This window comes from Nothoprocta perdicaria, unplaced genomic scaffold, assembly GCF_003342845.1.
Source record: "Nothoprocta perdicaria isolate Ctin4 unplaced genomic scaffold, notPer1 scaffold_112, whole genome shotgun sequence".
Lineage (NCBI taxonomy): Eukaryota > Metazoa > Chordata > Aves > Tinamiformes > Tinamidae > Nothoprocta > Nothoprocta perdicaria.
The window spans coordinates 1,069,812-1,082,072 of NW_020454228.1; the positions used below are offsets into that span (position 1 = coordinate 1,069,812).

The 12,261-nt window shown below is 39.4% G+C and overlaps 2 protein-coding genes across 3 annotated transcripts in view; one reads left to right on the forward strand and one right to left on the reverse strand.

Annotated features, from left to right (window-relative positions):
- PDHA1 (pyruvate dehydrogenase E1 alpha 1 subunit) overlaps positions 1-11,130 on the forward strand; it is a 13,198-nt gene extending 2,068 nt beyond the window's left edge. Inside the window, exons 2-12 of one of the 2 annotated variants that reach the window (XM_026052116.1) lie at positions 304-318; positions 1,327-1,395; positions 2,372-2,545; positions 3,141-3,267; positions 6,362-6,453; positions 6,833-6,925; positions 7,886-8,041; positions 8,350-8,421; positions 8,798-8,865; positions 9,678-9,786; positions 10,698-11,130. In XM_026052116.1, coding sequence (XP_025907901.1) covers positions 304-318; positions 1,327-1,395; positions 2,372-2,545; positions 3,141-3,267; positions 6,362-6,453; positions 6,833-6,925; positions 7,886-8,041; positions 8,350-8,421; positions 8,798-8,865; positions 9,678-9,786; positions 10,698-10,862 — 1,140 coding nt within the window. In that variant the 3' untranslated portion in view covers positions 10,863-11,130. The remainder of the gene's footprint in view (positions 1-303; positions 319-1,326; positions 1,396-2,371; positions 2,546-3,140; positions 3,268-6,361; positions 6,454-6,832; positions 6,926-7,885; positions 8,042-8,349; positions 8,422-8,797; positions 8,866-9,677; positions 9,787-10,697) is intronic. The other variant, XM_026052123.1, reaches the window with a different exon arrangement.
- Positions 11,131-11,538: 408 nt separating this feature from the next.
- Positions 11,539-12,261, reverse strand: part of MAP3K15 (mitogen-activated protein kinase kinase kinase 15) — a 47,826-nt gene continuing 47,103 nt past the window's right edge. Inside the window, exon 28 of the mRNA XM_026052051.1 lies at positions 11,539-11,801. Within this exon, the coding sequence (XP_025907836.1) occupies positions 11,723-11,801 (79 nt within the window). The 3' untranslated portion in view covers positions 11,539-11,722. The remainder of the gene's footprint in view (positions 11,802-12,261) is intronic.

Here is a 12,261-nt window from a genome sequence, read left to right on the forward strand (position 1 = left end):
CTACTGACTCCCACATGTGAAACTGTTTATCTTTAATATGTATTTATATATGCTGTGCATTTATAGCAAATGTATGAATAATAAAATAAAAAGCAGCCTTATCCATAAGGCAGTATTTCATACCATCTTTGAGCATATGGCAGTGGGGAAAGATGGATTTCTATGACTTGGAGCTTACCTGTAAAGAGCTTCCACATACAGTGCTTAATCTACTAAAATTTTGCTGGTAATAGGTACTTACTCTTTTTTTCTTCTCCCTCTTTTTTTTTTTTTTTTTAACCCTTGCAAATGCTGCTATCCTAGGGAGCTGTTAGTGAGGTAAGGTCCAAAAAAGTTTTTGACAGTTATACAGACTGTGCATTAGAACTTTAATAAAGATTCCCTAGTATTGTTTTTATGTAGTAATCCTAAAATCTTGTTCTACTTCCAGCACTAGGAATAAAATAGCTTTTCTTCATTGATAGTACTGATACAGTTTGTTAAAATAGCTAGATAAGCTTAGTTTAAATTAAAAACTCTAAATATGARGGAATAAAATATGAGAATTACTAAATCAATTATGTAAAAGAGTAGGCAGTCAAGATAAATTATGAAATTTCCCTAGTATTTCTTCCAAAATTTTTATCTGTCAACCAGGCCTTTTTGTAGGCACTAAAATGGATGTTTTCAAAATTTCAAASCAAAGAACCTTCAGCTAAATATATAATAATTCTGTAGTTGAGTAAGCTACCAAAATTTACTTATAACTTAATAAGTAACATAATTGTGGAGCTAAAGATGAAGTATGTTCCTAGTGCTACAGTCACACTGCAGTCACACACAGATGATCATCATATCTGATGCTGCAGTGAAACTTCTTAAAGTTCTCTAAGATGATCAGTTGTGGGTTAATTAATAATCTGGGCATATTATTTAATACGAAACAGCAATATACCTCTAAAAATCTTTCCTGACTCTCCTACCATCCTGTATGTATTTCATGCATTTTAGGTGTTCCACCTCTTACATTTCTGTGTTATTTTTCAGCCAGTGGCCATGCTTTTCCCCCCCTCCCCTTCCCTGAAGAAAATTGATTTTATTTGATATTGCAAATTTAAAATTTTGTTCTCTATTTTTGTCTTAGTTCTAAATACTGGTTTTGAAGAAGTTCTAGCACTTAAACGTCTGTACAAAATAGTTTTCTAATACTTCAGTACTGTGGGGATATGCCACTGGTTAGCTTGAGTCACAAATTATTTCTGTATAGGAGTACTGTTAGAAATGATGAATTGAGAATCTCCCTGGTAATTAATCTTTAAATGTTGCTTGTGTTCTGCCTTTTTTAAGGCATCCCGAGTGATGGTAGCATCACGTAACTACGCAGATTTTGCAAATGAAGCTACATTTGAAATTAAGGTAAGGAAGCTGAATGCTGTGTATGAATTGCTGTAGCGCTTGACATGTGGTAGAGTTCACCTCTTGGTTTTTCTGTTGTAAAAAATACTGTTTGAATATCCAGAACCAAATCTTACTATAGAATTTCTAGGAAGGGTTTAATAGCCTGTTCTTATGGCTTGAGGATGCTGTTGGGTGGACATATATGTAATATATATTATAGAGTAGAAATTTTTTGATACTGAAGTGGTTCCAATAAACGAAACTAGGTTTTGCACTAGCTTKTGCATATGACACAAGCATCTAGTTCATACCTGCCCTATTTAAAGGGAATTGGGAGATGTAAAAGCTTTGTATAAGAGAAAACTGGAAGGAAAATGAAAATAAAAAATGTAATCTGTATATTTCTTCTCTGCCCTGTCATATGAGAAGCAGAGAAAAGGAAAACATTCTGGGAGAGATGTCCCCAGAACAGTATTCTTCATTCTGTGGAAGAGGGGGTAAAGTCCAATCTTAGGACCAGGTCTTAAAACTGTTTCACACAGGAAGATCCTTATTTATTTATTTATTTATTGTAATGTCATTCTTTCTGGTCTGTTATAATATGTAGTTTAATTAGTAGTTATATGTAGTATAATTGGTAGTTAAGATATTGTTTTACTCGGTGCTTTGCTAAGCCTCTATAGCTTTTACTATAGTAAAAGCCTCTGTAGATTTTACTAAGTATTTGGCAGGCAACAGCCATGGAAATGTCTTTTTCCAGTATTCTATTGCCATCTTAATCTAGTGCTAGTAGGAAAGCGTGGAAATATGTCTCAAAAACTTTTTCTATAGTGACTCCTGGGTATATTGTATATTATTTTGTCCTATAAATTGAGATTTTGTTTTGTTTTTTTGAGAGAGAGATTACGAGCTGAATTTAAAATGGGCCACTGTTAAAACAAACTGTTACTGACACTGATAAATTCCAGAAGTAAGTACGTGTTTGACTCTGCAGAAGTGTGACCTCCATCGCCTGGAGGAAGGCCCCAGCACCACAGCAGTGCTGACTCGAGAGGAGGGGCTCCATTACTACAAGACCATGCAGACCATACGACGCATGGAACTGAAGTCTGACCAGCTGTATAAGCAGAAGATTATTCGTGGCTTCTGTCACTTATATGATGGTCAGGTGAGGATTTATTTTTTCCCAAGAGGTTTTATAAAGTGCAGTTCACTCTCTTGTCCTGCTTAATGTAGGGGCTTGAGTAGGCTGGAAATAAAATGAAGACGCTGTATATAGATACTCAATTCTAAAGTTGTAGCTGGTTCAGTGATTTGGTTCACTGCTGCTTTAAAAAAATAATTCCTAAGCACACAAAGGAATCCCTGACTTCTTGAGACAGCAATAGAAAGAGAGAGAAAGCAAGATGCGTCTGAAGAGCAGATGTCTGTCCATTCACCCTTTTTGAATTGCAGTTACTTAGATAAATTGCTTGGGATTTGTTTGTGGAAAAAGTCTGAGGATATTTTCAGCCTCCTGTTTCTGTCTGGTCTTGTTAGTCGGAGTCAAGACGGAATGGGATGTGGAGGCCAAGTTCTGGTTACTGTGCAGTCAGAGAGGTCTAGCTCTCTTTGGGATTTAAGGCAATCTTCTATATCTGTGCTTTTCTTGTTTTCTGCTGGCATTTTAAGTTTGTATGGGCATTTAGCTCTATCCACATTGCTGGCTCTTGGGAGTGGAGTGTTTTTCTTTATTGCTAAGCTTATTTCTCCTTTTGTAACAGGAGGCTTGCTGTGTAGGCCTTGAAGTTGCCATAAAGCCTACAGACCATGTGATAACAGCCTACAGAGTTCATGGCTTTGCATATGCACGAGGAGTTCCTGTTCGAGCAATTCTTGCTGAACTTACAGGTTTGTGCTGAGTTAAATGAGGAGTTGAGTGCGACGTGCTTTTGCCAGTCTTTTAGTCAAATTCACAAAGATGTCACAAAGTGCCCCAAGTGTTCTCGGCCTTCAGAAGCAAATTACTGACTTATTCAAATAAATCAATGTGTGACTTGTTGATGCAACCACTTTTTTTGTAGTAAAACAAATCAAAAGCAGTATTTAATTGGAAGTGCTAGCACTTAAAACTCAACTTTATAATTTCTTTCTTGATGCTGTAGGCAGCTTGTGYTGTGATACAGAAGCTTGTTTATGTGGAACTTGCAGCTACACTGCTAGTGGTAGAAATTTATTCTTGACAGAGCGGAGCATTACCCTTCATAGGGCACACTCAGATTTTCAGTTCAGTGTTGCTGAACTTTGCTTTTAGGAAGAATGGTAAACATTGCTTGTAATTGTAAACTGAATGTGCTTTGGGCATAATTTGATTTTTAGCAAGAATAATAAATAGTAGAATGGACTTTGTGGAAAGGAGAGATGTCTATTTGTGGTAAGTTCTTAGGCAGAGCAGGCAGGAGGAGAGTGGCTCAGCCTGCCAAGCTCTTGTTAGGCAATGGTACAAATTAAAAGTGAGTGGGAAATCCGAAGGCCTTTGTATGCTCTCTGTATTGTGATGTAATAAAAACCCAGTCTGGGTTAGTGGTCAGTGTCAGTCTTTTTTCTGTTTATTTTTTCTTCTCCTGGCACAATCTTCTATACTATTATGCTTGGTTTTATTTATTTAATAGGCAAAAGAACAGCAGCAGTACAGAGACTGTTTTTTTGAGAAATGGCATTTGGAGTAATTTTCTGCTATTAGGAGTGTTGCTAGGGTTGATCTATCATACAAAGATCTYTACTGAATATGCCAAATTAACAGAGCTTTATTTACCAGGAAGTGCTAGATTTCAAGAATCTTTACAGAAGCAGGAAGGAGAGTCAAGTATATTAAGACTGGCAGATCTAAAGAAAAGGACTGTTTAGGAGAATACACTATTTCCTAAGAAACTGTTTTGTGCATACCAGGGTCAGTTATTCCAGGGGAAAAAAAAAGAAAGTAAATAAAAAGAAAAGGTTTTAGTAAATCAGGAGTTCTTCAGTGATCTAAAATACATCGCAGGATTGTCAAAAACTGAAATGGGAAGAGATTACTGAAGTTCTGGTATGAAAGAACTATAGTTTTCTGTTAAAAATTAGAAAATTCACTCTTTTTTTGCTTTGGCCCTAGCTGGCAGAATCTGTAAAAGCACAGAAGAAGCCATTTCAAAGCATAATGAAAGGTGAGAGAAGACTAATAAAAATGGTCCACTATTCGGTAAGGAGGAGAAGTTCCAATTTCAGAATGGTTTGAAGCATAGAGGGATCTTGGTTGTTGTGGATTTTTTTCACCATTTTTTTAATGGTGTCTGCTGTGATCTTGTATAAGAAGTTAGCAAATCACAAATATAGATGATACCATTGAAATGTAGCTAGACGATTGTATTCCCAATAATTATCCAAGTTCCATTGCCAAACTGAAAGGATGTGTTCAGCAAGTTGTTGAAGCAGTCTATCCTCTCTGGTAGCAGTCACGTTTCCATTCAGAATTAGGGAGAGTGACGTAGAGGTTTGTGCTTGTTGAACTGCTGGAGTGTAGCAAGGTGTGTGCTTTTAGGAAGATCATACTAGAATTCAGATCCTGAAAAACTGGAAAAATGGCCTGAAAAAAATGGGATCTAGTTTAAGGACCAGTTACAAAAATACAGAAGTGAACTGGGTGAAGTGAGCGATCAGTGGGCTACGTGTTGGGTCGGCGGAAAAGGTGTAAGTGGCTTCAGTGGGCAAAATGATGCAGTGCTGTGAAAAAGCAACCCGTTTGTTGTTCTGAGTGGAAATAGCCCTGATTGTTATTGTACTGATGTTTAATGTACTGATCATTAATCAGCAAATATAGGACCTCAGCTGAATAGGACCACATATAGGACCTCAGCTGAAGTATTCTGTTCTTGTGTGTTTTTGATAACTGTTAGACAGCTAGCAAATATAAATAGAGCCTGCACTGGAGGAAGGGATGGACTAACTTTGCATTTTTCAAACTTCCGATATTGGCAATATTTACCAGCTTGGGGAAAGGATCAAAGAATACCTTGCCTCGGCAAGAGGGGATACAGAATTTTAGTGAATAAAAGACTCCTCTTGGAAAATGTTTTTGAAGTATGTATTTTGCAATTATAATGTGTGGTGACTGGCGGCCTGTATTTGAAAACAGCTGGCAGACTTGAGAATGAAATTTGGGCATCTGCCCTGAGGTYTGGGGGGCCCCTCTGAGATGCCTCCAAGGGCCCTTTCACTGGGCGCTGCCTTCTCTTTCCCAGTTGTGTGAGAGTGTGTGTGTAACCTAGATGTGCTTTCACACTTTGTTTTGTGGGCTTCGTTCTGGTGCTTTGTGGACCACCATCAGTTTCAAATTGCAGTTTGAGTAGTGCTGGAGTAGGTGACTTCTTGATGTTTATTTATTCAGTGTCCATCCGAACCAGCAGTCATGCCTATATTGCCAGAGGTGAAAGTGAAAAGGGCTGTATAGTTCTGCTATTGTAGCGCAGCTTACATGTACCAGAGATGCAGGCAGTGCTGGCTACTTAAAAAATAATATGTGTGTGTATRAATATTTTTTCTGCTTTACAAGAAAGTATATTTGCATAGTAGGACACTGGAACTTTCTTGTGTAGTTTTAAAGCCAAGCTTAAACAATTCTTTATAGTCTAATTATTTAATTCTCTGCTTCCTGAATGATATTTTTGATTACCATCTTTTTCCTTTTTTTTCCCCCCACTCTTCTGAGCATTTATATTTAACTGTAACCTCTTTGGGAAGAGGCTGTTTTGGGCAATGTGTAAGAATCAGTGTCTTCAATCTGCACAGAAGACCTAGAAATAAGAAGGCAACACTATTGTAGTTACTTATAAATGGGAATATCTAGTTCAATTCCTGTCATTGTTTTTCTATGTATAGTAAACCAAAAGAAAAAAGGGAGCAGAAACTAGGAGTGACTAAAATCCTCTTTCACTGGCTGGCAAGTAATTGCATGTTGGTCATGTTTCAGGTCGAAAAGGAGGATGTGCAAAAGGAAAAGGAGGATCCATGCACATGTATACCAAGAACTTTTATGGTGGTAATGGCATTGTTGGTGCTCAGGTATGTATATATTTATACATGATTTCTRCATTAAAACCCAGGCTGAATTTCACTAGTGGCCTGTGGCTGTGTTTCAGATTTCATGCTGTGAGTTTGCATGCAGCTACAGTTAGTTGCTCTGTGGCTATTACATCTACGTCATGTCTTTGTTCTGGTTCCTCTAGTGTAAGGAGCTGCAACACAAAGATGAACCAAACTGAATGTAGTTGAAGTTTAGCTTCTGGGCTGTACGCAGATTGCAATAAATGAGTTGGTAACAGCTCCTCGTTTGAGTATCTCCTTGGTATTTTAAAGGCCTTTTCTGTGGCTCACAAGCAGACTGTCTGCATCTCCTTCAAACATTGCTCTAAAATTTTGCTGTGTTCCATGTTGGTGCTAGGTTCCTCTTGGAGCTGGGATCGCGTTGGCCTGTAAATACTTCGGTAAAAACGAAGTCTGTTTGACTCTGTACGGGGACGGCGCAGCCAACCAGGTAACCTGGAGTTGCGCAACCCGGCTCAGTGGAGGTTTTCCCGCTGTGAGCACTGCCTGTTCACAGCAAGATGTTGGAGCACCTTTCCCCTTGTCTCTGTTTGGTATTTTACTTTAGAGATGTGGTTCGTTTGCAGTTTTTCCTAGGGCTTTTGTTAGGAAGTGCTCTCCACCGAGCTGAACGTCAGGTAATGGCTGAGCAGCTGGCAAATCTGGACGCCTCAGGCCTGTGCCTTTGAGCACTGCACAGCCCCCCAGAGGAATGGTTCAAGTGAACAGTTCTTTAGATGCTCATTACATAGCAGGAATGAGCCTGTGCTTGGGATTTTTTTGTCCCAGATATTGTCTGCTGTGAGCAGCGCTCTGAGAGCTAGCAGTGAAGCTGGCCATGCTGCTGCACACACAGAAACACCTTGCATTTAAGAAGGTAAAGGGGTGGACAGTGCATCTTGTACAAATGCTTATTTTTGTCATTTGAATGGTTATCATCTCATGATGGGTAGGAAAAACTAATCAAGCCAGATGAGAAACTGATGGTCTAGAGAACACTGTTCCCTACCTCTGTGTATTTTCCCCTTTTCTAAATCCAGAGATCTCAATTCTAGGTTTTCTGTATGTCTCACTTAGAGCAGCAAGGCCAGCGCAGTGTGGTTGAGCTGCTTTTGTGACTTCCTAAAATAGTTCAGGCAAAATATTAAGGTTTTGTGGCACCCTACCACAGATTCTGAATGAACTTATAAAACAGGATTTAATTTTTAAAACATAAAATACACTATGTTGAGGTAATTTCATCTTGCATAGTGTATTTTATTCCTCCTCAGCTGAAGGGCTAGTTTCACATCCCTTTTAATATTATGAGCTTACCAGCCACACCTGTGCAACTGAAAAGATTTTTCTGTAGAGCCTAGTGCTTAAAATTTGAACCATTTTTAATGTGCTTTTTTTAAAATTTTTTTCCCAGGGCCAGATATTTGAGACCTACAATATGGCAGCCTTGTGGAAGCTGCCCTGTGTTTTTATCTGCGAGAATAACCGCTATGGAATGGGAACCTCCGTTGARAGAGCTGCAGCCAGCACCGACTACTACAAACGCGGAGACTTCATCTCAGGCCTCAGGGTGAGTTCGGCTCCRGCGCCTCTGGGCAGAACGAGATCAGCAAGGCAGCGGCAGGGAGGGGGAAGGCTGTTAATCTCTTTCTCTTTTCACATATATAGTGTCTGTAGATGTACATAAAAAAATATTTGGAATGTATTTGCTGTTATTATAAATATATAATGTTGTTATATATATATATTTCATGGAAGAAATTGAAATTTAGTTCCTACTGCACGTGTGGTTTTATTATCTTTCTTATCATATTTTTATCATTTAAAGTTAGGGTTGGAGTATCTTTTTGCCTCAACTTGTAATATTTTGTTTATCAGGTGGATGGCATGGATGTTCTCTGTGTTCGGGAAGCAACCAAGTTTGCAACTGAGTACTGCAGAGCTGGAAAAGTAAGTCAGTAATCACCATCATTCTACTACAGGCAAAGTTTTTTATTATTTGGCTATACACAAAAATGCCATCTAACCTATTTCTTGTAGTTGTTCCCATTGCATTTGACTCCCCCACATTGAACCTACAAATACTTGATTCTTTGTTAGAATTTATTAACATTCACTTAATATTAACAAAACATTTGGGGGATTGGCTTGTTTTTTAAACCAGCGCTCTGCTCTGCTGTTGTCTTCGTCCTGCTTTTACCCCCAAGACAGTTTGGAAAGGCTCCGAGTGCCGCGCAGATGAGTGTGTGCATCCTTAAAATGCTTTTCCTGCTGTGCCAACAAGTTGGTGGCTCGCGGTGGTTAACCCCCTCTGTGCCTTTTTAAGGGTCCCATCCTRATGGAGCTGCAGACGTACCGTTACCACGGCCACAGCATGAGCGACCCTGGAATCAGGTACCGTCAATGGCTTTCAGTGTTCACTTGCACCAAGCACACATGATCAGAATGGTGAAAGAACACGTCATGGATTTGATGCTTTTGTCCACTGTGAAGCGCGTGAAAGTTGATTTTAAATCTCTGTGATTTGATCATTTATCCTACTGCTCAGCAGACAATTAGTGGCGCTAGGAGATATAATCTTAAAACGAGCACAAAGYCAGTTAACTTTCTGTCCTTTTGATTAAGGATTCTACATGCTACATGGATTTTACTACGTAAGATTTGGCTGGAAATCAACATGTGTTTCCAGGACTTCTAGAATATACAAAATCCAGTAAATGATAGTACAGGAACAGTTGGGAGCATCCAGGAAAGGGGAACACTTAAATACAAGTATGGAGGTGCCAATGGGATTTGGGCCATGTGCCATCTGAAACATCCGAATTGATCTGCATGAAAAAGAGGTGTCTTGCAAGGTTTCACTTGAAAGTTGAGTTCCTGAAAGACAATCTGTGCCTAAGCAGCCTTCAGCCAGTGGATGTACTGTGACCCGGTCGCTTCCCCCCTGCTCCTCTTTCCACTAGGGAAGATGGAAAGCAGGAAATAGCCTCACATGATAAAACTGTGTCAGGCTGGGACTGCTGCTTCTGCATTTACCTCTATCTCCATTCTAAGATCTCAGAAATGTTCCAGGTGTAGCTGTGCCTTCATTCCTAGAGCGGTTAATACTGCTGTCTTGCCCGGGCATAGCAATTATTTTGGGGGGGGGGATGGATGTGGAGGGGGGAAATGTTTGACATTTGTGACTTTGCTTGTTTTTCTCATAGCTATCGTACAAGAGAAGAAATTCAAGAAGTGAGAAGTAAAAGCGATCCCATTACTTTGCTGAAGGACAGAATGATCAACCATAACCTTGCTAGCATTGAAGAATTAAAGGTAGGGCTTGAAGTTGAAGTGCTTCAGCAAGCTCGTGTGCGTTCCAACAGCAGGGAGCTCTGAAGAGAGCATCGTACTGCACGATGCATCGCTCCTCCTTTGAGCTTCTTGGCTTTTTTTTAATAGAGCAACTTTTAATCAGTGAAAGGAGCGTGTTGGTGCACGTGAGCTAACGAGGGTGCGTGAAGGAAAAAAATTCGGTCAACTCAGAATTATTTTCAGCTGTAGCTACGTTGGGCATTCTAATTTACTTAATGCCATACTGTTTTACATTCGTATCTTCTCTAGCTGGAAAGGCTTGAGATTATCAATATCTATTGAAAAATGTCAAGTTATTTAAGTAACAGAGAATTTATAGCAAGTTAAACTTTTTTGTTTGCATTTTCTTCAAGCAACATGGTGACTTTTACTTCCTTTAGAAAGAACAGTAATTATTAGCCCTCGACACCCATCRCACATAATATATTTATATGTTATGATATATAATAAAACATGTACTTGAGCTAGAGAGCTTCAATAGAAAATTAAACTATAAATAAAATGCGATTTACTAACTTGTAGTGTACGACAGTTCAAAACTTACATACCTTTGAAACAGGCTTTTCATTTAACAGTAGAGGTGGTGTTGTAGCCACCTAACAGTAGTAGAGGTGGTGTTGTAGATCGATGTTGGTCTTGCAAAGGCATTTATATATMCATGAAAAAAAGTGGTGTAAAAATAACTATTATCCAAAAAGGGCCAATGTTGCAGTTGAGTAAGAAGGGAATAAGAGTGTTGTGTTTTAAAAACAGACTGTGGCTYTTTTTCCCAGATGCTCTTACCCTTAACGGTGACCTTCATCAGGGGGTTTAAACTCAAAATTATGACATTTTCTGCACAGCTTTCTACTAATTTTCCATTTTTGCTCCAGGAAATCGATGTGGCCGTGAGGAAGGAGATCGAGGAGGCTGCCCAGTTTGCCACCACCGACCCCGAGCCGCCGCTGGAAGAACTGGGGCACCACATCTACTTCAATGAGCCGCCCTTTGAAGTGCGGGGCCCAAATCAGTGGATCAAGTACAAGTCTGTCAATTAAAGGCCTTTTTTTTTTTTTTATTGGGGTAACTTATTCATAAGAATAAGTGAATGCATTTACAAGAACTGTAACGACTCAGAAACAAACCTTTAAGCTTATTTAAAAGCTCTTTCAACAGAGGGAAATCTGAAGATTGTATAAGGAAATCCATTTTATTGTGGATTGTCTTAAAGAGGGTGAATGTAGCTTCAGAAGGAGCCAAATTAGGAGAAAGCAGTGGTTTATTTAAATGGCTATATATTTGCTTAGTGACTTTTCTTTGGATTGCCGTCTGTGTCATGTACAGTACAAACATTAAATTTGAACAACAGCGTAAAATATGTGGTCACCAATTTTTGTTTCTTGATAAAGCACTTCTCAGCAAAAACATTTCATGCAGCTTTTTTCAGAAACCTTGTTAAATGAGACTATCACACCAGGCTTTTCTTACTAGTTCAGTGAGAGCCGCTTTATTATAAAATGCTATATACATTTATCTATGAAGAGGTAACGTACTTGCTGGAGCTTAATGGCTCTCTGCTCAAAACAGCAGAGAATACACCACATGAGGGTCACACTTTTCACACTGCTGCATCCAATTCAGGTGTGCTAGCTTTGGCAGAAAAGCTTCTCCTTGGCTGCTGCTTTGCAGTGAGGGGCAGCTGAATCGAGCATTATGTACTCATAAACAATTTAAGTGCATTAACAGAGACTTAAAAGCTGTTCCTAAACATCGTGTTACACAGATGGTCAAATGAGCTACACAGTTGTGCAAAACCTGCAAGGCTACAGTACCTACATATTCTATACATTTAATAATACAAGTATTAGGAATGTGTCTGTATTTCCTTATTCCCATTAGCCGGTCAGTTCTCAGGGAATCAGCTCTCTGCCGCTGAGGTCCCAGCTGTCTGTCGGTGAGTTAAGATTGCATTCCAGATTCTGCAGAGAAGACCACCACTGGGTGAAGGAATTGAAAACAGCTGGTAACTACAGTGACACAGGGGCCGGTGAAACTCCTTTTCTCCATTATTGTGAAGTGAGCAAACAGTAAAGACTGGAACTGCTAGGGCATTGGCTAGCAGCTGTGAGAGCACCCAGTGAATGTTATCTTCTCTTAAGGTTATAGCCTGAAGAACGTCTTTCATGTCAGCCAGGGCATAACTGAAGGATAGCTAAAGGACTTTTCTTTCCAAGAGGACAAGAAGGAAGAGCCTCAAGGCCTGTTTTCCATCTGCTCGTTTAGTGACCAAGGGTGGAACTGAATGGTTGGGTCCAACCTCAGTAACTGTCAAACTGCCGACGGCACAAAGCACCCGCGGTGGCACTCTTACAGAGGAGCAGCTACACTAYGGGAAACTTGAAGAATGGTGAAATGAACAGCAGTAGCTACTAAATTATCACTGACCCATCTGAAGAG